The 27,690-nt window shown below is 40.8% G+C and overlaps 1 protein-coding gene across 1 annotated transcript; it reads left to right on the forward strand.

The window, feature by feature from the left end:
• Positions 1-73: 73 nt before the first annotated feature.
• WNT8B (Wnt family member 8B) lies at positions 74-27,266 on the forward strand (the record flags this gene model as incomplete). Its single annotated transcript, XM_079697845.1, has 6 exons — positions 74-141; positions 23,741-23,774; positions 24,532-24,670; positions 25,480-25,605; positions 26,367-26,509; positions 26,721-27,266. 6 exons carry the CDS (start codon positions 74-76, stop codon positions 27,264-27,266), a joined length of 1,056 nt encoding a protein of 351 aa, XP_079553971.1.
• Between the last annotated feature and the right edge of the window lie 424 nt (positions 27,267-27,690).

Consider the following 27,690-nt stretch of genomic DNA (forward strand, 5'->3'; position numbering starts at 1 on the left):
AGAATACTTTCCCATCTTACCTCTCAGCCTCCCAAGTTTTTAGAATTTTCTATCCTTGTCACTCCAGAGGATTATGTTTCTTACGAAGCCTTCTGTGTGCATCTTTCTTTTCACCTGTGTCCTCCAACTCAGCCACACCTGGTAAGTAACCTGGACTCTTACCTGGAACTGGGAATAGGTAAATGTATGTAATCTATTGGAGAGAGCTTATTTTCATTTCCAGAATTGTTGGAAGCCTTGGGATCTCTCCTAGGAAAAAAATTGTTCCGTGGAGTAGGGCTCTTCCTAATTTATGGCCGGTTTTAGTGAATCTTTAGGACCCCACGTAATAAAGGAATGGATGATCAGATGGGGGGAGGGGTTCTTACTTTTATAAGTTGCTGGACCACAAATATTCGAAGTCTTTTGGGGGGAAATGGACAGTACCCCTTTTTACCAAATCCTGATGTCCGCATTGTGGAGAAGAAGAAGGTGGTTCAAAGCAAGCTCTACCGTCTGCTGAATCTGATCTTTGAGGTGAAGGCTGGAGACAAAATTCAATGGGATCTTATTTTGCACTTTCTGACTTTAATTTTTTTCAGAATATTCTAATTAACTGTCCATATTGACACTTCCTAGAGACTAAAAATTTGCTTGAGCTACCGAGTTGCTAGTGGGTTAATAAACATGTTTGAAATAAACTGCTTTAGAAATCTAAACTTCTCTACAAATGTATTTAATTTATTCCATTTACACAAATTTCTAAATTGCTGAGAAAATGTATGTGAAGTGCTTTGTAAGCTATAAACCATTGCACAAATGATAGATGATATTATCATCATTTTCATTTAGCTCTTAGAAACCGTATAAGGATCTATATATGGAAATGTTAATAAGCAAGTATGCAATAACATACAGAAGTAAGACCTGGGAGATGCATGTTGCTAAGGTGTTTGGAATTTCTCTCCAATTAAGATATAAACTCAGTTTCTCTATCAGTTCTAATTTTGCCCATCTGTGTAACCAAGATATAAATCCAATTGCTACATTAACTATTGAGAAAACAAGAATAGGAATTTCTTTGCTGAAATCAGCTTCCTATGCTAGTTAAGAATGTATTCTTATCTTTAGTGAGTATAGCCATCTTTATTAGAGAGTCGAACAGAAGTATGCCAAATTAATACAGTTTGCAAGTTAATGCAATAATTTGCAACATCGCCGATTATAAACTGAACCACCGAATAACTGGTCGATTTTTAATTGGCATTTTAATTAAATATTTCATGTTTAAAAAAATCTGTCTTCTCTCTCCTTCATGAGAACAAAAAGACAAAAGGGAGAGCAGACTATTTCAGAGCATTTCTACTGACGTTCATGGTATTCTTCAGCTGATTCAGTATCAGCAAAAGAGAAACACGAGATTCCTTTCCCCAGTCACCAGGGCAGTGCGAAGAATTGTTCTATAAAAAATACCTTTACTGTGTGTTCCTTCCCTGCTGGAGGGGGTCATGTTCATTTCATTCCGATACTGACACAGCCACACTGAAAGGTGGCTGGGTTGCTTGTCTGTCCAAATTCAAGTGTCTGGATTCAAAAGGAGACAAGAAAAAAAGAGATGTGAAAGAAAGTTCTAATTTAAAAACAGGGTTTAAGAACCCCTTCTCTCCTTGCCTGACTTTGAGGAGAAAATGTATAAATCTCCTGTATAATGCAATTAGATTTTAATTGCTTTTCCCCTATAAGCCCCAATTTGAATGAAACATTTATACTTTGCCAAGAGTCTGGTTGGGTAGCATTTGAAAGTGATTTTTAAACTTCACATTAAATCTTGGTTATTCTTATAATGGAACTATCAGGGTTTTGCATAAGGTCATCCTCCCCTTTGTGCCATGCAGAGAAATTTGACCAACCGCAGCCTTTCAGAGTTTCTCTTAATACTTCATTATCAACCTTTTATGTGAGGACCTCAAAAGCATTTAACAAATATAGAACCACAATTCCTGCTTGGCTGTTCAATTGTAGGCTTTCCTGAAATTACTGTCTAAAAGAGTCCATCAGCAGAAATTCCTGGGCTTGAAAAGGAGAGAATAAAGATGACATTCACCTACAACATGCAGTTTTACTAGGTATCTCAGTGCAAGATAATTGGGTGGGAGTTGGTGGGGGGGAAGCACTCTCCACAGTTTCTTCTTGTGAGGACACTTCTGAGGATAATTTCTTTTAGTAACTTGAGAAAAATCTTTTCTCTGAATTTGTTTTTCTTAATCCTAATGGCTCCAACAAACAAACAAAACAAAAAACAATAACAACAAAAAAAAAAAGAGAGAGAGAGAATGGGAACGCATGAATGCATGATACATCCAAGCAGATGGAGACAGTTGTAATGGTGGCCAGAGATAAACCAATTTGACTTTTCACTTCCAATATACTTACTTATCTGGCATGAACAGGCCTAGAACATGTTTTTCCTTAACTCTTACCTTTATTTTACTCCCAATGATGTCTCACAGTGATACTGGGTCTTGCTCAGTTCTATCCATTTCTCTCTCTCTCTGCTCCACTCAATCACCAAATCAGAAAGATGCACTGAGACATAGAGGTTAACGCTGGCTCTGCTCTCATTCTTTAACAGAGATCACTGCCTCTCCTTCTTTCCAAAGGAGTTAAATAGGGTCATTCTCTTTTCTGCAGTAGAGCAAGAATTTATCTGAAATCTCTGGGTTTTAAGGCAGCTTTTGATATACATAATTCCTTGGTTCTCTCCAGGTACATTTTTAGGGTAACCTTTCTATGGCTCTTGAAATTTCATCTGATAATGACATGCAGAACCCCTGATTAGCAAGCACTTCAATTACCATGTGTGTGTGTGGGGGGGGTTGAGTCCATGTTCTCACCAAGCATCATCTATAGTTTATTATTGTCTGCATATATGTGAAACTATTTTGCACATATATATGAACAATAAAACACACACTCATTTAAAAATTATTGAATTCATGGTAATTTGTTATTATATTAAGTTTTTGTTGAGTTCTTCCCACTGACAGATAAAAAAAGAACAGGTGAGAATCCACTAAACTCTGTCAGATTAAAAAGGGATTCTCATCCTCACAGAGGTTGGGAATCTGCAAAGTTGGGGAAATAAAAAGTAAGGTGTGTGAAATTGCTTTGAAATTAGGAAAATAATATGCCAATATAAAAGATTCACATACCTAATAGCTTCCCTTCTCAATAAAAAAAAGTTTATAGTCCATAAAAAAAGGCTTGGTATTCGTGGAGTAACTCGGAGGTGGATTAGGTTGGCAGCTGCACTGTAGGAAGTCCTTCTAAGGGCTTGAGACGTGATCACTGAAATTTAATTCCCATTTTGTCATTGATTTCTCAATAGTGGAGCCCTGCGTTTTTCCTTTCAGTATCTCTATATCTCTTGCCATAGATAATAATATTAATATAATAATAATTATTATCATTTACAAAGGCTGTGAGGTCTGGGAGGAGACACTTCATTACAGCTTTTCTTACAAAACCAGTTTGTATAAATAATGAGGAGGATGCTGCGTGGTGCATCTTCATTTCTGTGTGCGTAGATGATAATATGACACAAAGAAAGATCTCCTTTTTGTGATATTATATAGAGAAAAATGGGGGTATTTTTTAAAAGGCTAGAAGAAAAGGAGTTTCTCCAAATCCTCTCTCTTCCATGGAAAGAATTTACTTTTTTTTTTTTCTTTTTCCCAGCTGGGACAATTGGTTTAATGCTGCTCTATATTGGGTAATGCTAATTCTTTCTCTCTGGGACTATTAATAAAATCCCTTTTTCCTGGGCTCCATTTATTCTTTTCTTTTTTTATCCAATTGATATGATCAAATTCTCTTAATCTGCTGGCTGATTTTATTATTATTATTATAAATCAGGACATTTGCAAAGGATTTTATCTGCTCACATTTGGGTGAAATGGCTTTTTGGCTAAAAGAGTCCAAAGATTCCACCAGAACTTTGCCATCTGCTCATCCTTAAAGACTTAGTTCAGGTAGTCCCTCCTCCACGAAGTCTTCCCAGGTTAAATTAGCTACCTCTGTTCTCTGCTCCCCTTTTTCACATTTTGTAGTTTAAAAGTAAAAAGTTGCCTGGTTTACTGAAGTTCTTACTGCTATATAGCTATAGACCCCTGAGAAAGGGTAACTTATGATTAGCTTTGGCTCCGCCCCATATCCTGGGACACAATCTATACTCAGGAATAATAATATTGTGAACCAACATTTAGTGAGCGTTCACTATGTAACTCGGCCAAAGACACACAGCTTGTCAGTAGTGAGATACTGGACCATGCTCCTTCATTCTGTGGCTGGACTTCTTTCTCTGTCTGGCACTCCAATTCTTCTGGGAGTTTTTAATGATATTAACAGTTTAGTCTGACAAAGATGCAGAAGTCTGGCATTGGGAAACAAAAGCTTGTACCTGGCTAGTATTTTTATTTTTTAATGTATTTCTTCTGTTAGCTTATTTAAATTGTCTCTTACATTTATTTACCCAGAGAATTTATTTTTATTTCACTCCTTTCATCCCACCAAAAACTATCTGCAGCCTCTTTGATTTGGATTAGATGTGTGAAGTACTGGCTTTTGCCCTAAACCTCAAATTACTTGTTCTTTTCAACATAGTGGGTTTGTGTTTATTTGGAGATCAGTTCAAAAACTTCTGTACTATCTGTACTGCCTCTGATGTTAAAAGTTTATGTATAGCATAAGGAAGCTAGCTCTGACTATATTTTCCTAAGAATAAAGACCTATATTTGCAGCATCTGTTAGGATTTCCAGGAGTTCAAGAATTATTGTGGGTGTCCTTCATTTCATCATTTTTAATTTCATTTCATTTCATAACAGCTTTTAAATAAACACTTGGAATCTTTAGAGCTCTTTCGCCTTTTGATTATCAAAGTAACTAGCCAATGGTAAAAACAAATTTCCCAATATCCCTAATTCAAGCACATGATGGGGAGATGTGTAGAATAAATGTATAGTGTTGATCTTAAAAAAAAAAAAAAAACCCAAACAGAAAAAAAACCTCTTTCCTATTTCCATCAGAAAGGCAGAGGAGAATTCATAGGGCTTAGAGAGAGAGGTCCGTACAATTTTTCTTAGGATAAACCCTCATTTTTCAGAAAGCAGATTTTTCTTCCTAGGTAAAAGATCATGCTCGGTTAACAGTTGGGGGAACTCTGAGCTTGGTTCACATAAATAACGTTTCCCACTGCCTCCCATCTGAAATATACCTACACTCGGAGGGCCTCTTGAAAGAAACTACCATCCACTTTGGACAGACCCTCTAGCCTCATTATAAGCCAAACTTTTATGGTTTGTTTTTCTCAGTCTTTATTGTCGGCTCTTGTTATTGATCATATCATTTCACTGTATGCTTCTAAGGTCAGAGTTTTCTCCAGGCCAAGAGAAATCAGACCATAGGGGTATCACTTAAACTTACCTTTATCTGACCAGTTCAAACTCACTCTTCTTAATAGGATGTTTTTCCAACTTCAGCATCCTGCAGTACCAGCACAGTACGAGGCTATGTGCCAGTAGTTTCAATAAGACCCTGTAAGTGGGCCAATAGTTCAATCTTTCTATGCAACTCCATAGATGAAATTCTTATGTTTACTAGGTCAAGCTTAAACCATCCTGCATGAGAAAAAATTCCCCTTCATTCAAGACTGTAATTCTCTCTTGCTACCATAAATCACAGTCCTTTTGCTTTACTCAGGCTCTCTATATCAGACTTTGAAGGTTCCTTTCCATACTACCCAAGATAATAAATAGTGATAGTGAACCATTTTATCGTGTCTGGCATTTCTTCATGTGAATCCAAGGCATCTGGTAGAGCCTAGACTGCATAGATGATTGGTTCTGTTTGGATTATTCACTCTGTTGTTTAATTTTATATTATGAACATTTTCATTTTCTTACAAAGCTAGCGAGAACAGCATATATAATGAACCCCCATAGCTCAGCTTCAACAGTTATCAACTGCAAGCTCCTCTTGCTTCATCTATACTTTCTTGTAACATTGTCAACTGTATATATTTCTCTTTGTTTAAATCTTCCAAATACTACCATGGTTCAAAATAGGAAAAAGAATGATAGGAAAAGGAATCTTGTGTCTGAGAGATCTTGAGCCAGTAATTAGAGTGAATCTTGGGGAACATCATACAGATATGACTGTCCTTGGGGGAAAAACCAAGAATACAAATGAGTAAAAAGAGAAAATTTATTCAAAAAAATATTTGAATCTATTTCTATTTGAGCTGTGGCTGGTTAGCAAAGGCAACAGAAATTGATAACTAGGTCAGATTGAGGAGAGAAAATTTTACCATCCATTTGGATTTTGTTCCATTAAGTAATGAAAATGGTACCAAAGTGCCAATGCCTGTCAATATCCCTGCCTTGAACTGGTCACCTAGTTGTGTTGTAGGATAATTTTTATAGTTACCATGCATACCTCCCTTCTTGATCTTGATATAAACTGATTGACTGATCCATCAATGCAACTGAGAACATGAATATTTTCTAAAGTCCGCACTACAGGGACAAACGTTACAAGATCATAAAACAAAACAAAATTCTTTGCCTTCATAACAATCCTGGAAGAGGTTCCTGCAATCCCAGGCTTTCTGAGAACAGTGGTTTGAGCTGTACCTTAGCAGCTTTCGCTTAGAGACCACAGAATGGAGAATGAGTACAGCTTATTCCCAGCTACAGTCCTCATTTACATGCTGAATGCTGAAGTGTTTTTTGTAGCTCAGTGTTTCTCAGCAGAGTTTGCTACAATACATAAAGAAGGAAGGAAATGAGGACAAGGAAAGAGAGCCTATCACTCTATAAAATATCCTGAAATACAAATGACTTTTCAGTTTCAAGGGAAAAGATTATCCCTTGAAAATCTATGATTTGCTTGGGAAGGGACCTGAGATTGTTTTGCAGAGACCCATGATACACAGCCGTCTGTAGGCTATTATATTATCTTTGTCAGTACTTACTTGGCAAGGGCTAGATCTGAGATAATGTGGGATTTTAATATAAATATTAAGGACAACTGCTAAAACTGAGGCATCTGTTTAACTTTTCTTTCTTCCTTTCTTCCTTCCTTTTTCTTTCTTCTTTCTTTCTTTCTTTCTTTCTTTCTTTCCTCCTTGCCAAGTGGTTTACAAGACTTTTTTCCCCCTAATATTTTAGGGCACTGCATTATAATATAGAAAATTCACATTTATATAAAACAGTTTGAGAATTATTTATAGGGCTGAATTCCCCTTGAAGAAAGAGAGGGAGTTTAAATCCGTGAAATAGATATGGGGATATGGCCAAAACTACACATTTGTTAATTTTTCCTTTTATACATATCTTGAAAAAACCTTCACTTGGCCCCAATCATCACTGCAATCATTTCTTTCTCTCTTTCCTTTCATATCCGTACTCCTTCAATGAATCTATACTAGCTACTTTCATTTCATAACTGTTTACTCACTGTAATCTGGCCTCTGTTCTATTCAATCTACTGAAATACAAATTTTTAAGTAGGAGGAAACTTGCCTTTGAAATTCTGAATCCTTCTCTTCCCTTGAAGACTTCAGCTATCTTGTGCCTTCTACTTCCTAATCCCTCCCCATAACTAACTAGGAAAGAGCCTGATTTCAATTATTTCTACTTTACAGTGGATAAGAATTAGTCATGCTGGTCACTCTTAGAAAAAGCTGCATTTTAAACTTAACTCTAATTGTACAGTGAATTATTTCTAGCTTAAATATCCTTAGGTATTGTCAGCAAACGTAGTGAAAGTGTTTGGACCAATGAGATATTATGTCACAGTCACTAGTAAGGCTCACCTTCTATATACATAATTGTGTATGTACGTACGTTTCTGTGTGTGTGCTGGTGCGTGTGTGCTCTGTGGGACTGATGTTGTAGAGGCTAGAGTCACGAAGAATTTTGCTCAGAAAGAGCTGTCTCTGGGCTTTCCCCAGCCCAGTGCATCTCATGAGCTCTATGAGGTGAAAAACCTGGCCTTCAGACATTCATTCTAAGAGAAAGTTGTTTCACTGGGGCATCTTCTAGCAACTCCCCTACTCTGGACCCTCCCCTTAACCTTTCCCCTGTACTCTCTCTGTGCCAAATCACCAGATGGAGATCTGTATCTGCATTCATTTACAACCACTTCTTCTTTTCCCTGGGCCATCACCCAAAGTTATTATAAACCGATGGTCTCTCCTGAAGTAGGCCAACTAGAGCTTCATGACCCAAAGACTTTCTATGGACCTCAAAGGGCAGGGAGAAACCAAACCTGTTATTCAAGGACTTGTGGGGAAAGTGAAAAGAGGCAGAAGAAATGAAGGGATGAGAGGGCATTGAGATGAAAGTCCTTAGCATTGAGAGGAAAACACCAAATTCTGGAGAATTATAATTATATTTAGAACCTTTGTTTTTTAAAAACATGTGTGCAGAAGGGAAAAAGGGAATCCTAACTTAAATCAAAGTCATATCAACCACTGGAATTCAAATGTATCTGGGCACACTTGGGAAACCAGTGAGGCTGGCCTGCAAGGCTTTCTGCGTGAGACTGAGTTCTTTCCTGGGAGGGAACTCTCATACTGAGGGGAGAGGGAATCATGTGCACAAACTTAGCCCAGTAACAAGGTCATGGTCAGGCAAAGGGAGAAGCAAGTCTGCAGATAGCATAGTGTTGGGTGCTCCTGTTCCTGTGCCATGGAACTATACAGAAACAGGTATGTGTCCTCACCAGGGCGGCTGCACCACTCACGGTACAAGGTGATATGCTACAGACTGCCTCATGGGCTACCCTAGTTTGGAGAAAGCCCGCAAATAGGGAGAAATGGGTACAACTAATTGGATAATGGCTGCAACCGCTTGTCCACAATGAGAAATAGCTAACAGAGAATGGGAACTTGTAATTTTCTAGAACTTCCTAAGGGGGTAAAATAAATTTCTTCAAATGGTATCAGGTGAAGAGAGCTTTAAAAATTTGAGTGTATGGATCTATGGATAACAAATGTTAGGTAAGAAAAGACAAACAAACAAACAAACTAAAGAAACTTGGAGACTTTCCAAGAGCTAAAAGAGAAGCTGTGGCATTTGTATTTGGGTGGATCTAAAGTCCCTCCCCTCCTGTCCCAGATCCCTGGGAAATTTTTTTGCTGGTGATCAGGTTGATTATGGAATAGGCAATTCAGGAGGCCATATAGGCCACAAGAAAAGATATGTAATGTTGAAAGGTGTGGGTGTTTGTGCCCTAGATCAAAGAATTTTGAATTGTGGTTAGATTATGGCCAGATTACAGCCACTGAGGTGCTGCAAGTTTAGAAGGTCCCTAGAGCAGAGAAGCAATGGGGAAATGACAGAAAGTCCACAGGGCTCTGCTTTAGCAGTTACCCACAACCTCAAAACTACTAATGCATCTGTATGTGTGGACGGCTGCTTAACAAGTGTTGAAAAGATACTTAGTAATGAAGAGAATAGCAAGGACTTAAACTCATGTTAAAAGGAAGAGGAAGGAACTTGTTAATGTTGATATTAGAGAAGTCGTGGCAAAAGTTAGTAAAGACAAGCAAAAGGACACAGTTTGGCCAACCAGCCCAGATGGGAGCAAGTATCAGCAGAGGTTACTTTGAGTGAAACATTACTGTGAGAGCTCAGGATGACTGATGGATAAAGAGAAGGAGAGAGAGAGATCTGATTGCTCTCTCAAGTTCTTACTGTTGGTAAATTAACTTGGGAGAAGAATGAAACAGCATTAGAAGCTTGTAGGAAAAAGCATAGGCCAAAAAATGAGTAAAGACTCATTTCAAGGTTGATGACAAGAGTGTGGAGGTTGTCTAAGAATATAAAATCATAGTTATGGCATTAAAGACTTCCATGAGTGAAAGTAGTTAGCTTGTTTCTTAGAGGACAGAGGGCCCCTAGATAAAGATTCAGAATCCTTGTGAGCATATTCCATTCCCCCCAGATATTTTAGCCTTGGAATGCGGAAGGTGGGCATAAACAGGGCAGCTGTAATCACCAGGAAAACACCAATACCAAGAGAAAACTGCAGGGCTTCCCTGGTGGCGCAGTGGTTGAGAGTCCGCCTGCCAATGCAGGGGACGCAGGTTCGTGCCCCGGTCCGGGAAGATCCCACGTGCTGCGGAGCGGCTGGGCCCATGAGTCATGGCTGCTGGGCCTGCGCGTCCGGAGCCCATGGCTGCTGGGCCTGCGCGTCTGGAGCCTGTGCTCCACAACGGGAGAGGCCACAACAGTGAGAGGCCCGCGTACCACAAAAAAAAAAAAAAAAGAAAGAAAAAACTGCAAGGAAGGAATGAGATCCATGGTTTTAACACTCAGTGCAATCAGAGACTCAGCGCCACAAGGCAGTGACCAGTGAGAGCTTTGGGAACTACTGAAACCAGAAGGTGCTCCATCCAGACACAACCGAAGAGAATGTCCACCTATTTGTTACTGTTGCAGTTGGAGCAGCCATTTTCCAGAAGATTGAGGCAATAATTTGAGTCTCCCAGGCCCTCAAATTATACCTAGGTATCAGATGCTTGTAAGCACCTCCGTGTTCTCCCACTGACCAGTGCTTCTCAAAGCGGACTCTCAGGCTTATCTGCAATACAACCGTCTCGGGAACGTGTACATGCAGATTCTGACCCACTCCCCCATCACCACCGCCCAACAAGAGTCTCTGGAGCTGGGGGCCTTCATGTTTAATAAACCCCAGAAGATTCTCATGCGCTTTACAAATAATACATCTGGATTGTTTTTCAAATGCCTGTAATGAAGTCCATTCTCCAAATCTCCAGCACTCCAGATTATGTATACATGTATGTATGTTACATTCTTATTTTTACATAATTATAGATTTGCAGAAGCTTGCAAAGAAACATGCAGGGAAGTCCTATGCACCCTTTCCCCAGCCTCCCCCCGTGTTAACATCTTACAACTGTAGTACAATATCCATAAAGCACATTCAGACTTCACCAGTTTTACATACTCCAAGTCTGCACTTCACTGTCCCAGACTAATGGAACACCTCTAAAAGAATGCCAAAGCAAGACAGATGGTAGGAGACAGGAAGTAGGGAAAGAATCCAGTCCTGTCCAGGCCAGGCACTATGGCCACCTGACAATTAAAGGGGATCGGCGGAGTGTGGTTGTTGCTTACACCCTCCTCCACTGGGGAGATGCTGACACCAAAGTAACCCTCTTCAGGCATCTGGGGACAGGGGCAGGGCTAGAGCTTCAGTCAGAGTCTTACTGAGAAATTATCCTGCTTATCTGGTCAGACCCTAGTCTCCATGTGTTTGCTTTTGAGCCATTGGAAACTGTCAGCTTCCAAGGTAATAAACAGTCTTCCCTAAAATCAGAAAGTTCACTGGTGCTTATTCTTCAGAGTCATTATAGGAGTGGAAGAGGTCCAGGGTGGGTGAACCAATAATGGCCAGGGTGTCAAGACTAAGCACACTGCTCTTGGGTGGGCAAAGGCACTTTTTGCATGAGGTCCCTGAAAGCCGATCCCAAGAAAGGTATGAACAGAACACTACAGAGTCTCTAGTTAATACTTTTTAAAATTGCTCATTTCCTTGCAAGGATGGCACCCTTTGAAAGGGCCACCTTTTGAAGGGGCTCCAGGCTGGGCCCACCACTTGGATTCAGCATATATAGGCAGATCAGGAAAATTGGTAAGGCTCAGGCCCCAGAGGTTTATCTAAATGAGTGACTATGGAGTCTTCCCAGGAGAGGATTCTCTCTAAAGGAAGGGAATTGAGAAGATCCAGCTATAAAGCTTGTCACTGGAATTTGTTAGCAAGCCCCTCAGTTTCAGTTCAATGAAGGAGGTTGGAGGGTGACTAGGAGTCTCTTTCCCAGGGGTTGTTATGAGCAAAAACAAAAGAACTATTTTGCTAAAATCCTGTAAGAACTTATACACAAATGGCAGCTTTGATGCCCAAGTGGAAAAGTAAAACTCTAAAAGGGGTTAAAAGACATTTGCCCCTACATTTTAAAAAAATAGACTTTTTAAAGGAGAAGTTTTAGGTTTATAGAAAACTAGAGCAGAAAGTACAGAGTTCCCATATATCCCCTGCCCTTCTCCCCTGCACAGATTCCCCCCATTATTAACATCTTGCATTAGTGTGGTACATTTGTTTGTCCCTACTTTTTTATGCATTGAACCCAATGTGAGCAGCAACAGTACCCCCAAAATGTGCCCAGGGGATGTGGTGGTAGATAAAGCCGAGCCTGGTAGATATGGGTGCCTGGTAGGCATGAAGCAGAAGGAAGAGCTGGAGCAATGGAATAATAGAAAGCAGCAGAGACAATGTGATAGTTAACCGAGCTTTTTCTGACTGTGTGCAAAACATCCCTGAGACCTCCAGGAAATACTTATCAAGAACTTTTTGGGATCAGGAGTCCTGGATTAGTATGTGGGAATAAGAGCAAGAGAAATATGGGTTACAGAAAAGCACAGCAGTAAGGGAGTACATGCTCCGGAACCAGACTGACTAGGTTCCAACCCTGTCTTTACCATTTAACTAGCTGTGTGACACTGGCTAACCACTCTGTTTCAGTTTCTGTGTCTGTAAAATGGAAGACATACTAGTTTCTACCTCATATAATTGTAATAATTATGTGAGCTTAAAACATGTAAGGCAGTAAAAATAGTATTTTGTGTTCACAGAATAAACACTCAATAAGTAGTCCAGTACCTACCTCATGGGGTTGTTATAAAAATTGAAAACGATGTTACAGGTAAAGCACTCAGAGAGTTCCTTACATACTCGATAAACGTTAACTATTATTTGTGTGATAGAAATTAAATTTTATATGTTACCAGTATAGAGACTGGAAAACTAACCAAAGGAGAGGAAACAATTATAAAATTTTTATTTGGCGGTGTAAAAGCAAAACTAACTACAGTTATTTATGTAAATTGCTTCTACTTATGCCTAATTACTATGAAGCACAATAACAATTACATATAGCATTAAGCGTGTCAGATTGACTTTGCTAAAAGTTTTGATTATAACATCAACCTCTGTATACATCTGCTCAGTGTTCATTGTCTGTTGCTCTTGTGGAATAATCTTCTGCAAATGTAGCACGCTCATCTGCTCACAACGCTAGAAAATTAGTGGGAACACAGGCTTGCCATAAACTTAGTTCTCATAGTCCCCCAAATCCTTTTTCAGTCCCTTTAATCCTAGAATTTTATGTTGATTCTGATGACCCTCCGATTATTTTTTCAAAACCCTTTAATTTGCTTTTATAGAGTACTTGCTATGTTCAAGGAACTATATTAGGAGCTGGAAGGGATACAATGATAATTAAGGCAGGCTCCACTTATAGTTGATTACAAGGGAATAAAGGAAAACCTTTATGAGAGGAAGAAAAAAGATGCTGTGAATCTTCAAAAATTCTGGCTGTGGCTTTTGAGCTAGATACTAATTTAAGAATAAGTAAGGTGTTTAAATAACATATTTATTGAGATATAATTCATATATTATAAAATTTACCCTCTTAAAGTGTACAAATCAATAGGTTTTAGTATATTCACAAATTTGTGCAACCCTCACCACAATCAATTTTAGAACATTTTCATCACCCTAAAAAGAATCCCCTTATCCATTAGCAGTCATGTCCCATTCTTCCATCCCTCAGTCCCTGGCAACTGCTAATCTACTTGCAGTTTCTATGGAATTGCTTGTTCTGGACACTTTGTATAAATGGAATCATATAATTTATGGCCTTTTGTGTCTAGTTTCTTTCACTTAGAATGATATTTTCAAGGTTCATCCATGTTGTAGCATTTGTCAGTACTTCATTACTTTTTACAGCTGAATAATATTCCATTGTATGAATAGACCACAATTTATTCATCCATTCATCATTTGATAGACATTTGGGTTGTTTTTACTTCTTGGCTATCATGAATAATGCTGCTATGAACACTCATGTACAAGGTTTTGTTGGACACATGTTTTTAATTCTCTTGAGTAAATATCTAGGAGTGGAATTGCTGGGTCATATGGTAACTCCTTGTTTAAACTTTTGAGGAATTGCCAGACTATTCTCCAAGTAGCTGCACCATTATTTAATCCCACCAGAAATGTATGAAGGTTCTGATTTCTCCACATCCTTGACACTTGTTATAGTCTTTTTAATTTTAGTTTAGTGGGTGAAAATTCTTGTTTTATTTTTTATTTTTTTTTTTTTTTGCGGTATGTGGGCCTCTCACTGTTGTGGCCTCTCCTGTTGTGGAGCACAGGCTCCAGACACGCAGGCTCAGTGGCCATGGCTCACGGGCCCAGCCGCTCCGCAGCATGTGGGATCCTCCCGGACTGGGGCACGAACCCGTGTCCCCTGCATTGGCAGGCGGACTTTCAACCACTGTGCCACCAGGGAAGCCCTCTTGTGTTTTTTATTTGTATTTCCATGATGACTAACAGTGTTGAGCATCTTATCATGTACTTAGTGGCCATTTGTATATCTTCTTTGGAGAAATGTCTATCCAGATCCTTTGTCTGTTTTTAAATTGGGTTATTTGCCTTTTTACTCTTTAGTTGTAAGTGCTCTTTATATGTTCTGGATACAAGTGTCTAACCAGATATATGACTTGTAAACATTTTCTCCCATTCTGTGGGTTGTCATTTTACTTTCCTGACTGTGTCTTTTGAAGCATAAAAGTTTTTAATTTTGATTCAGTCCAATTTATCTGTTTTCTTTGGTTATGTGTACTTTTGGTATATCTAAAAAACGATTGCCTGACTCCAAGTCATGAAAAATTCCACCTGTATTTTCTTCTAAGAGTTTTATAGTTTTAGCTCTTACATTTAGGTCTATGATCCATTTTTAGTTAATTTTTATATGGTGTGAGGTAGAGATCCAACCTCATTCTTTTGTATGTGGATATCCAGTTGTCTCAGCACTATTGGTTGAAAATACTAAGAATAGGTAAGATTTAACAGAACAGCATGAGCAAAGGTATAGAGGCATGAATGCATGGACTTCCATGAATAGCAAGTGGTTCAGCTTGACTAGAGGATTGGACAAGTAGGGATATTTAATGGGAAATGAGGTTGGAAAGGTATGTAGGGTCAGATTATGGAGGACCTTGAGTGTCCAGAGTTGGAGAACTACAAAAGATTCTTGAGTAGGATGACATTGGAATCAGGCTTTCAGAAGATTGATCTAGCTGCAGACTCTACCTGAATTGAATGGGATAAAAAATGTCATGTAGAGAAGTCTATTAGTGGAGCTTCTATAGTGGTCTAGGTCAGAGGCCACAACTAAGGCTGCGACAATGAGAGTCACCGAGGTAGTGAGAAAGAAAAGAGGGAACTGGTATGTGAAAAATATTATAAAGGTAAAAAACACACAGGTCGTAAAAACTGATTGGATGTTGAGAACGGATTGAGAGAGACTGGGGAAAAAAAACTAGTAAAGTCAGAAGAAGTGGCTAGTTTGGCAGGGAAGATGAGTTAACTTTTAAACATACTCTCCTCCATTGTTTACTGGCCATTTTTATTTCTTTTGGGATTTGTGTTGTTTGTGTCCTTTATTTTTTTTTAAGTTCTGTGTTTGTTTTGTTCTTATTAATATGTAAGAGCTCTTCATGTGTCATATACTGTAAGCATCTCCCCCAGTTTGTCACTTGTCCTATACAAGTATTATCTCATCTGACCCTCTCAACAACCCTCTGAGGTTACCACACCATCCCCACATTAGTTACGGTTCAGGTGACTGAGCACAGACTAGTCTCTTCCCAGGGTCACATAGCTAGTAGTGGCAGAGCTGGGACACCAACCCTCTGGCTCTAGAACTCCCTCTCTCAGGTTTTCTGCCTAATAATAAGGCAAATTTAGTAATAGTTTCCTAGAAAATCATCTGTAGTTTAAAAATTTTTTAAAGAAAATAGAAGGATATATTGAAATTTTTTTAAAAATAAATTTATTTATTTATTTTTGGCTGCATTGGGTCTTCATTGCTGTGTGCGGGCTTTCTCTAGTTGCGGCGAGCGGGAGCTACTTTTTGTTACAGTGCACGGGCTTCTCATTGGCGGTGGCTTCTCTTGTTGTGGAGCATGGGCTCTAGGTGCGCAGGCTTCAGTAGTTGTGGCATGGAGGCTCAGTAGTTGTGGTTTGCGGGCTCTAGAGCGCAAGCTCAGTAGTTGTGGCGCACAGGCTTAGTTGCTCCGTGGCATGTGGGATCTTCCCGGACCAGGGCTCGAAACTGTGTCCCCTGCACTGGCAGGCAGATTCTTAACCACTGCACCACCAGGGAAGTCCCTTGAAACCTTTTATAGTATTTTCTTTGCATGAATCAACTTAATTGTATGTATTTGTGTTTCTCTTTTTCTTGGTGACTCTAGCTAGAGATTTGCTGTTTTATTATCTTTTAAAGACAGCTCTCTAAAACTACTGTTTTTCTGTCTTCTAATTCTTTAACTTTTGCTTTTATCTTTTTGATTACGTTACCTATTTTTCTTAGGTTCACTTTGCTGATTTCAAAAGAACACACAGTAAATTTTTTTTAATTCTTAAAAAAAAGGAGAGTTTTTCTCTCAATATAATAGTGATTTTCAACCACCATGAGAGTGGGGAGGGAGGCTAATTATAATCTCCAGGAAGACTTTTTCACAGATAATCTACTATTTTCTTGTCTCTTGCACCAATTGCCCACCCCACCCCAACCTTTGAGGATTATACTGTTATTGAGAGTGCTTTCTAATAGCTGTGTGTTTCCCTTGTAAGAAAAAACTCAAGTTTTAACCATATCCCGTAAGTGTTCATATGATATTATCATTGTTAATATTTTGGAATAGGCATTGGAGTTATTTGAAAAGTGTGTGTTTTAATATTAAATAGTTAAAATTTAAAAAAATAAACATACTGTCCTCACAATTAGATATATTCCCAGGAGAGAAGTCTAGCATTCATTTGGAAATGCAGCTCTGGATCTCAAGATGGAAGTCAGGATTAGAGGTAAAGATTTGGGAGATATTGCATAATCATGGTGGTAAGACCTTGGGCATAAATGAAGGATTCTCTCCTTTCCCCCATCTCTCTAGATTGCTGTTCCTTCTGAGTTTCCTCAGATGATACTTCTTCCTGCTCCCACCCCTAAATGTGAGTTCCTTTGTTCTTTCATTCAACAAATACTTATTAAATGCTTACTATCTTCAGGCACTGTTCAAAGCACTGATAATACTTGGTGAACAAAACAGACCAAAAAAAAAAAACCTGCCTAATGAAGCTTACAGTCTAGTGGAAGGAGAATATACAAATAAAGATGTAAAACCTAGTGTTCAGATGATGAAAAGTGCTGTAGAGAAAAATGGAGCAGAGAAAGGGGTGGGGGAAGTTTCAATTTTTAAATACATGATCCAGGAAAACCTCAGGGAGAATGACACATTTGATTAAAAGGCCAGTGCAGGTGAAGAAACAAGCTGTGTGACTATCTGAGTAAAAACCATTCCAGGCAGAAAAGACAGCAAGTGCAATGACCCAGAGGCTGGAGAGTGCCTGGTGTGTTGGAGGAACAACAAGGGGACCAGTACGGCTGGACCAGAGTAAGTGAGGGGAGAGTAGTAGGAGATTAGGCCAGAGGCCTAACTGGGTGTCAGATTGTATAGGATCTTATAAACCACAATAAGAATTTGGCTATCACTCTATGTGAGATAAAAAACCACTAGAGGATTTTGAGCAGAGAGTGGCAAAATTTGATTTATATTTTAAATGGATCACTTTTTAAAGGGACCAATCATTTTGAGCATAGATTATGGGAGAATAAGGGTGGAAGCAAGGGGATCAGTTTGCAGGCCTTAATGATAATCTAGGCATGAGATAATGACAGCTTGGACCAGGGTGACAGCAGTGAAGGTATTGGGAACCAGTTAGAGTCTGGATATAATTTGAGCTGGAGCTGGCAGGAGTTGATGACAGACTGAATACAGGATGTGAGAGAAAGAAAGGTCAAAGATGACTCCAAGATTTTTGTCTGGCCAATGGAAGAAAGAACTGTCCATTCCTTAGATAGGGAAGACAATGGGAGGAGCAGGTTTGAAATGGTGGCAGTGAAGATCAAGAGTTCAGTTTTGGACGTGTTAAGTTTGAGCTGCCTATTAAAGATCGAAGTGGAGATGTCAAGAATATAGTTGGGGGAATTCCCTGGTGGTCCAGTGGTTAGGACTCCGTGCTTCCACTGCAGGGGGCCCTGGTTCAGTCCCTGCTCAGGGAACTGAGATCCTGCAAGCCGTGTGGTGCAGCATGGCCAAAAAAAAAAAAAAAAAAAAAAAAAAATTAGGACTCAAACACTAGTTCTTTAAAAAAAAGGAATATAGTTGGATATGCAAGTCTGGAGTTTAACAAAAGGTCTGAGAAGAGTTGGGAGGGTCCAGAAAGACATAAACCCTTTGACTGACACCCAACCTGGGTAGTGTCATCAGCAATTGTACATATAGGGAATGGGAAGCTTGCACCTTCGTCTAGTAGTATGCTGCTTGGATCATGCTCTGTAGAGCTGTCTTCATCTTCCACTGTTTGTTAGCATCTTTCCTTTAATCATATTACTGTCCCTAGGTGGCACCGATACAAACACTTAAATTCTTTCCTCTTTTGCTCTCCTCACATTACACACTCACTATGCTTTCTGTAATCCATATTCTATTTTACTCCTCAAAAGGACACCTTGCCATCATCTCATTAATCAAGAACAAGACCCTCCTCCTTTGGTGCTCAGCGCAAGGACATACTGGAGTCTTTTCTTCATACTGGATACAAGTAACCCCTTCCATGTGGTTCAAATATATCTGCAAATACCTCGGGGTTAACAACCCAAGTCAACTTACGGGAATTTTGTCCAAATAAGGCCTACAGTTGTGTCATATGGCAAGTGCTCAATTACATCTGATTGATTAATCAACTAGGCTATACCAGCATATCATACAAATCTTTACATACTGTAGGATCTTCGAGGAAAGAAGAATCTTCTAGCATCTCTGCTCATCACTCTCTGTGACTTCAACTCAGTGTCCTCTCAAAGGAAGTCTCTTGACCCAGGCTCACCACTAAGCTTTCTCCTTTGGCTGCCACCCAGTCTTCATTTTGTTCCTTTGTTTTCTTTCCTGATACTGTCTGTCTGTCTTGTGGAATGGGAACTAGCCTCTGTCTGGCCTGGTAATGTACGAAAATCTTCAAAAGTTATCCCTCACATAAAGATTGCCCTTCTGAGACACAGCAAGCTCAGGCTTCTTTATCTGAGGCACAGGAACTGGCTGACTTGTCTGACACTAGTCTTTAAGGATCAGAAATTTATCTCCAAACCCATAATGGCTTTGGCAATTATGAGTTCATTCACATCATTTTGAATTTATTTTTCTGCTTTGATGGTACTACTGCCCCCAAGAGAGTACTGCTTCTTTGTATTTATTGCTTCTTTAATTTTGCTTGCCAAGCATTAAAAAGTAGGCCTTGGTTTTGCTAGACTCTGTAGTCTTTTATGATTTTCTAAAATTCTGTTACATTTCTTTCTGAACCTTTTCCATCTTCTCTCATATGGCCGCATCTCAGTTTATTGATACTGTTTGTCAAAAACTACCCGTATTTTAGGTGTTGTGTGTGTTCTGTATGACGCCAGTCAAGCTATTTTGGCCTCTGATGGGAAACTGAACTTTCTTAGCCTTTTTCATTTCCAACCCACTTTCTGTGATGGCCAGCATCTTACTGGCCTTTGGAAATGCAGGTTACACCAACTTTCATGGAATAATACATAACGATTCCCATGTTACTTTCTCCCAATATAATGGAAAAAGAAAGATAATAGGTAATATATATGGATTAATTTTCACATGCCTATACTGAAGTCCATTTGCCAAATCTCTGGCACTCTAGATTATGTATGTATATTTTTAATTTTTGTATAATTATAGATTTGCAGAAGGTTGCAAAGAAACATGCAGGGAAGTCCCACACACCCTTTCCCCAGCCTCCCCCAGTGTTAACATCTTACAGCTATAGTACAATATCCATGAAGCTTATTCAGACTTCAACCAGTTTTACATACACTTATTTGTGTGTGTGTATGTATGTATGTGTATAGCTCGATGCAATTTTGCCACATGTATAGCTTTGCAAAACCATACCACAATCAAGACACTTTACCATAACCGCAAGACTGTCTGGTGTTATCACTTTATAGTGGTATCCATCCCCTATCCCTAACCCCTGGTAACCATTAATCTAGTCTTTAGCTCCATAATTACATATTTAACCATTGCTACATAAATGAAATCATGCTGTATGTATCATTTTGAGATTGGCTTTGATCACTCAGTTTAATTTCCTTGAGGTTCATCCAAGTTTTTGTGTGTATCAAGAGTTCATACCTTTTTGTTGCTGAGTAGCACTCCATGGTATGGATGTACCACAATTTTTTTAACCAGTCACCTTTTGAAGGACATCTGGGTAGTTTCCAATTTTTGGTTATTCTGAATAAAGTTGCTATGAGCATCTGAATACAAGTTCCTGAGTAAAAATAAGTCTTCATTTCTCTTGGATAAATGTCCAACAGTGGAACTGCTAAGTAGTGTGGCAAGTCCATTTTTAGTTTTGAAAGAAACAGCCAAACTATTTGCCAGAGTCAGATTATTTATTTTTGGAATTTAATTATGACTCAATCCCTAGAAAGTTATTCCACTGTTTACCTCTTTCTGATTAGAGAACTATCCTTCTAAGAGTCCTGTGGAGTCAGATGGACCTGGATTCAGATCTTGCTTCAATCACTAATTAACTGGGTGAGCTTGAACAATATATTTAACTTTTTTGAGTCTCAGATTCCCTATTTGAAAACTAGGGATAACAATGCCCAAGATAGTAAGGATTTAACAACATCAACATGTAAAATACTGAGAGCAGAGTGTCTGGTAGACAGTAGCAAGTTAATGCTAGCTCTCTTCCCACTCCACGGCAAAATAACGATCAAACATTACTCCCAACATTTTTGTTATCTGAAATTTTAAAAATCCAAGCAAAGCATAATACTAGCTCCTTTTGTACATGTTCTTTTTTTTTCCCACTAAATTAAGTAGATTCCTTATGCAAAATTTTTCCTTGGAAAAACCATTTTCCCTTTCTTCCTCTCAATTACAGACTTGCTTTATTGTGCTTCACAGATCTTGTATTTTTTACAAATTGAAGGTTTATGACAACCCTGGATTGAGCAAATCTATTGGTGCCATTTTTCCAACTGCAGTTGCTCACTTAGTGTTTCTGTGTCACATTTTGGTAATTCTTCCAATATTTCAAACTTTTTCACTACTTTTATATTTGTCATGGTGATCTTTGATGTGGGAATTCCCTAGCAGTCCAGTGATTAGGACTCATCACTTCCAATGCCATGGGCCTGGGTTCAATCCCTGGTCGGGGACCTAAGATACTGCAAGCTGTGCAGCGCAGCCAAAAAAAAAAAATTGATGTTACTATTGTAATTATTTGGGGGTACCCCAAACAATGCCCATATAAGATGGCAAACTTAATCAATAAATGTGTGGGTTCTGACTGCTCCACCCACCAGCCACTCCCATCTCTCTCCCTCTCCTTGGGCCTCCCTATTCTCTGAGACACAACAATATTGGAATTAGGCCAATTAATAACCCCACCATGATCTCTAAGTGTTCAAATGAAAACAAGAGTCACTTACTTTCAATCAAAAGCAAGAAATTATTAAGCTTAGTGAGGAAAGTATGTCAAAAGCCAAGATAGGCCGGAAGCTAGCCCTCTTCCCCAAACAGTTAGCTGTATTGTGAATGCAAAGGAAAAGTTCTTGAAGGAAATTTAAAGTGCTACTCCAGCGAACACAAGAATGATAAGTGAAACAGCCTTATTGATGATATGGAGAAAGTTTTAGTGGTCTGGATAGAAGATCAAACCAACCACAACGTTCCCTTAAGCCAAAGCCTAACCCAGACCAAGGCCCTAACTCTCTTTAATTCTATGAAGGCTGAGAGAGGTGAGAAAGCTGAAGAAAAGTTTGAAGCTAGCAGAGGTTGGTTCATGAGGTTTAAGGAAAGAAGCCATCTCCATAACATAAAAATGCAAGGGGAAACAGCAAATGCTGATATAAAAGCTGTAGCAAGTTATCTAGATTCCAGATCTAGCCAAGATAATTAATGAAGGAGGTGAAACTAAACAACAGATTTTCAATGTAGATGAAACATCCTTCTACTGGAAGAAGATGACATCTAGGACTTTCATACCTAGAGAGGAGAAGTCAATGCCTGGCTTCAAAGCTTCAAAGGACAGGCTGACTCTCTTTTAGGGACTAAGTCAGTGAGTGACTTTAGATTGGAGCAAATGTTCATTTACCATTTTGAAAATCCTAGGGCCCTTAAGAATTATGTTAAATCTCCTCTGCCTGTGCTCTATAAATGGAATAACAAAGCCCGTATGACAGCACATCTGTTTACAACATGGTTTACTGAATATTTTAAGCCCACTGTTGAGACCTACTGCTCAGGGAAAAAAAAAGATTCCTTTCAAAATATGACTGCTCATTGATAATGCACCTGGTTACCTGAGAGCTCTGATGGAGATGTACAGTGAGATTAATGTTGTTTTCATGTCTGCTAACACAACATCCATTCTGCAGCCCATAAATCAAGGAGTAATTTTCACTTTCAAGTCTTATATTTAAGAAATACATCTTATAAGGCTATAGTTGCCATAGATAGATTCCTCTGATGGATCTGTGCAAAGTTAATTGAGAACCTTCCAAAAAGGACTCACCATTCTAGATAATTAAGAACATTCATGATTCATGGGAAGAGGTCAAAAGATCAACGTTAACAGTGGTTTGGAAGAAGTTGATTCCAATCTTCATGGATGACTTTGTAGAGTTCAAGACTTCAGTGGAGGAAGTAACTGCAGATGTGGTGGAAAGAGCAAGAGAACTAGCATTAGAAGTGGAGCCTGAAGATGTGACTGAATTGCTGCAATCTCATGATAAAACTTGAACGGATGAGAAGTTGCTTCTTATGGATGAACAAAGAAAGTGGTTTCTTGAGATGAAATCTACCCGTAGTAAAGAGGCTGTAAATATTGTTGATATGACAACAAAGGACTTAGACTATTACATAAACTGGTTGATAAAGCAGTGGCACTGTTTGAGAGGATCGGCTCCAGTTTTGAAGGAAGTTCTACTGTGGGCAAAATGCTATCAAACAGCATTTCCTCCTACAGAGGAATCATTCATGAAAGGAAGAGCCAATCAATTCGGCAAAATTTACTCTTAGTTTAAGAAATTGCCACAGCCACCCCAACCTTCAGCAACCACCTCCCTGGTCAGTCAGCAGCATAACATCGATGCAAAACCCTCTGTCAGCAAAGAGATTACGACTCGCTGAAGGCTCAGGTGACGATTAGCACTTTTAATAATAAACTGTTTTTTAATTAAGGCACTTACATTGTATTTTTTTAGACATGATGCTATTGCATACTTAACAGACTATAGTATAGTGTAAACATAACTTTTATATGCACTGGGAAACCAAAACATTCACGTAACTGGCTTTATTGTGATATTCACTTTACTGCAGTGGTCTGAAACCAAACCAGTAATATCTCTGAGGTGTGCCTGCATATTTGCTGAAGTAATTCTCACAACTCTTGGCAGCAGAAATGAATTGGTGTATCTCTATTATGTTCTGTGGTTTTTCTCTCTTCCAGGTCAGTGAACAATTTCCTGATGACTGGTCCAAAGGTAAGAAAAAAAATTCCTTTGATTTATTTGGATTTCACTCAGCTTCTTGACTGAAGACTACACATGTCAATATCTTTTATTAAATCTTTTATTATGCTATATATATTATAGGCAGAAAAACTGGCACAGAAAGGGTTAGGGGCACACCCCAAACCGCACAGCAAACTAGTGTCAGAGCCAGGACAAGAACTCAGGAATATTAACTCTGAATTTATGGCCAGAATTTCCAGAGCCAGAAAAGTTTTCTTTGGCAGTGTCAGGCTACAGTCACCCATCCTTCTCAGCGCAGGGTGGGAGGCTGTCTTCCATCTTTAAAGTGCTGGCATTGTACTACATGATCTCTAAGGACATTTCCAGCTTACAAAATGTTCTCTTCTAAGCTAGTAGTAGGATGAAAACAGCTGAAAATTCATGAATTATGTAATTGAGGCTCATTTTGGAGTGACAGAATAGTATAATGAATAGAGGCAGTGAGGTCTAGAGTCTAATGAAACTGATTTTCATTCCTACTTTAAACATTTGTTAGTGGTGGGACCTTGGGCAAACTGTTTTCCATCACCTCTCTGAGCCTTAGGTTTCTACCTAAGTTTATTTGTGATGTTATTTGTGATGTTAAAAGCATATTTAAAGTGCTTACTCTGTCATTATTTTGGAAGGATGGGAGTGCACAGGAAAAGAGGTGCTTGGCCACTTAAGGGCAAATGCCTCCCAAGTTCAGTTGCTGTGAGTCTGAAGTTTGACCCCTGTGTCCCTGCAGGCTTACTTGATCTACTCCAGCAGCGTGGCAGCTGGTGCCCAGAGTGGTATTGAAGAATGCAAATACCAGTTTGCCTGGGACCGCTGGAACTGCCCTGAGAGAGCCCTGCAGCTGTCCAGCCATGGCGGCCTTCGCAGTGGTAAGGAAAGCCTTGGCCACAGCTCCCTGGACCCCCTGGCCATAGGTTAGAGCCCCACTCTCCAGGGATGGCCCCCTGCCTCCTCTACACCCTTGTTCTCAGCTGGTCTCTGCTCTCAGGTCATTGCCCTCTCCAGCATCTTCTCTGTTCCTTCTCCAGCTCCTCTTTCCTACCTATAGAGCTTTATTCTTTCTTCCCCAACACCCTCAATGCTCAACAAATGGACCTATACCACCCTCAGTCTCCCGGCTGGCTAAAGGCTTCCTCAAAATATAAATAAGGTAGGTAGGGGTCGTAAATCTTCATGCCTCTTAGCCCCTTCCTTCAGCAGGCTTAGCAGAGAGGTACAGGACAAGTGGGAACTGACTTGGAGCCCAGATTCCCATGGAGAAGATAAAAAGCGGCCATGCAAGGAAATGAAAGAGCTGCCAATCAGTGGTTCTTTTCAGGACTAGCTAGCACCTGCCTCTCAGACTTCAATGTTCCAGGAGGAAGTGGGGATGGGTTCTTTACAACCTAACCTTCAGATTCTCCCCCATTCCTTTCTTGGGCTCTTTCCCACCTAAATCACACCCATATCAACAATAATCTAGCCACTCAGTCATAAAATGTGTGACCTGAAAAGATGGGAAGGAAGAAGAGCAGGGCTGAGACCAGGGCTGCAGCAGACCCTGGAAGAGAATAAGGTACATTATAAAGGTGGGGAAATAGAATGGAGCAGGGAGAGGAGGGTATAATGATGGTATTAAAGGTATGTCTTTGGGCTGTAACTCCTCCCTCTAACTCACTCAATTTTTGGTTCCTGTCAGCTAATCGGGAGACAGCATTTGTACATGCCATCAGTTCTGCCGGGGTTATGTACACTCTGACTAGAAACTGCAGCCTTGGGGATTTTGACAACTGTGGCTGTGATGACTCCCGCAATGGGCAACTGGGTGAGTAGTGATCTTGAGGGTGGGTAGGGCAGCCCAATGAAGTTCACTTAAGTAATGAAAAGCTTGGTGGGTACTTGGTGGGGTGAAGAAGAGTTGTGTTCTTCTAAATCTGAGGAAAATCAGGACGAACCAGTTTGAGCCCAAACCCTACAGTGACAAACCAGGCTAAATGTAGCTGGGGACCCTTCTCTGACTGGGTGGTTTCCTTAATTTAAACACAATAATGATAAAGGAAGAACCCTGCCTTCAGAATCATTCCTATTACTGTCTCAAACATAGGGGGAACACCCTTCCATGCTGCCTAGCCCTATCTCCTTTCCACTGTTTACCTCCACTATCCTTTCCAACCCCCTGCCCTGCAGCTCAACTGCCAACTGCTGTTCCATATCTGAATTGCCCTTCTCTCTCCCCCTCAATGCTGTGCTTTCCTCACCTTTTTTGCACCATTCTGTCCCTTCCAGGCGTCAGTCGCTGGCGGAGGTCTGCACACTCTGCCCAAAGGCCAGAAACATAGTAACAGGGTGAGCAGGCACCTGTCTCACTTGGCAGCTACTCATGTCCTGGAGTCCTGGGCACGGGGTTGGCTGAAGCTGGAAGTAGGAGCACAAAGGTGGCAAAAACAAATCTAGGGTGAAACTAATTTGGAGACAGGGCACTCGCCCCACCTGAACCCTTCCCCACCTCAGATCCCCCAAACCCACTTAGAACCAGCAGCCCAGGAGGCTCCGGGCCGTGCTTTCTTCCCACTGCCTTTTTTCCAGGGGGCCAAGGCTGGCTGTGGGGAGGCTGCAGCGACAACGTGGGCTTCGGAGAGGCAATATCCAAGCAGTTCGTCGATGCCCTGGAGACAGGACAGGATGCTCGGGCAGCCATGAACCTGCACAACAACGAGGCTGGCCGCAAGGTGAGTTCTGCAGCCCCTGGGGTCAGGCAGCTGGCTCCATCTACTACCAGCCCTAGGTGCGGACGGCTCTTCAATTCATTCATCAGATTGGGGAAACGCGGCATAGAGGCGGCTGACCACGTAGACTAGCTAGAATCCTCACAACCCGCCAGAGGGTGACACTCCCCAGGCGCTTAATCCCTGGCCCACTCACTCCTAGCTCTCTTCCCAGGCGGTGAAGGGCACCATGAAACGCACGTGTAAGTGCCACGGCGTGTCTGGCAGCTGCACCACGCAGACCTGCTGGCTGCAGCTGCCTGAGTTCCGAGAGGTGGGCGCGCACCTGAAAGAGAAGTACCACGCAGCTCTCAAGGTGGACCTGCTGCAGGGTGCTGGCAACAGCGCGGCGGGCCGCGGCGCCATCGCAGACACCTTTCGCTCCATCTCCACGAGGGAGCTGGTGCACCTGGAGGACTCCCCAGACTACTGCCTGGAGAACAAAACTCTAGGACTGCTGGGCACCGAAGGCAGAGAGTGCCTGCGGCGCGGCCGGGCCCTGGGCCGCTGGGAGCGCCGAAGCTGCCGTCGGCTCTGTGGGGACTGTGGGCTAGCGGTGGAGGAGCGCCGCGCCGAGACCGTGTCCAGCTGCAACTGCAAGTTCCACTGGTGCTGCGCGGTCCGCTGCGAGCAGTGCCGCCGCCGGGTAACCAAGTACTTCTGCAGTCGCGCGGACCGGCCGCGGGGCGGCGCGGCGCACAAACCCGGGAGAAAACCCTAAGGGTCCCCTTCCCCACTCTCCTTTCCCAATCTGTCCTTGGCTTCTTTTAGAGACCCCAGTAGTAGAGGAATCTAGGGAATAGGGACCCCACACTATCAAGGCCAGGGATCCCGAGAGGGAGAGAGACGCTGTAATCTCTCCTGTGCTTGCCACTTTCCAACCTGTTTCCACAATTCCTCTGCTGTCTCCTCACACTGTCTGCATCGTCTGCTCACCACACTTAGGTCTGAGAACCCTCTGTTCTGAGATTCTGAGCTACTGATCTTCCTTGGAGTAGGAAGAGAATAGGCGTTCCTCCTCCCGGTCCCAGCTGCCCTAACGCCTGGCCTAGCCTGTGGAGAGCTTAGGAACTGGAAGAGCCCTTCAGAGATAGGCAGGGCCCAGGGAAAACACGGCTTTTTTCTTTTACCCGTCTCCCCCCTCC

This window comes from Hyperoodon ampullatus (assembly GCF_949752795.1).
Source record: "Hyperoodon ampullatus genome assembly, chromosome: 1".
NCBI classification, from domain to species: Eukaryota; Metazoa; Chordata; class Mammalia; order Artiodactyla; family Ziphiidae; genus Hyperoodon; species Hyperoodon ampullatus.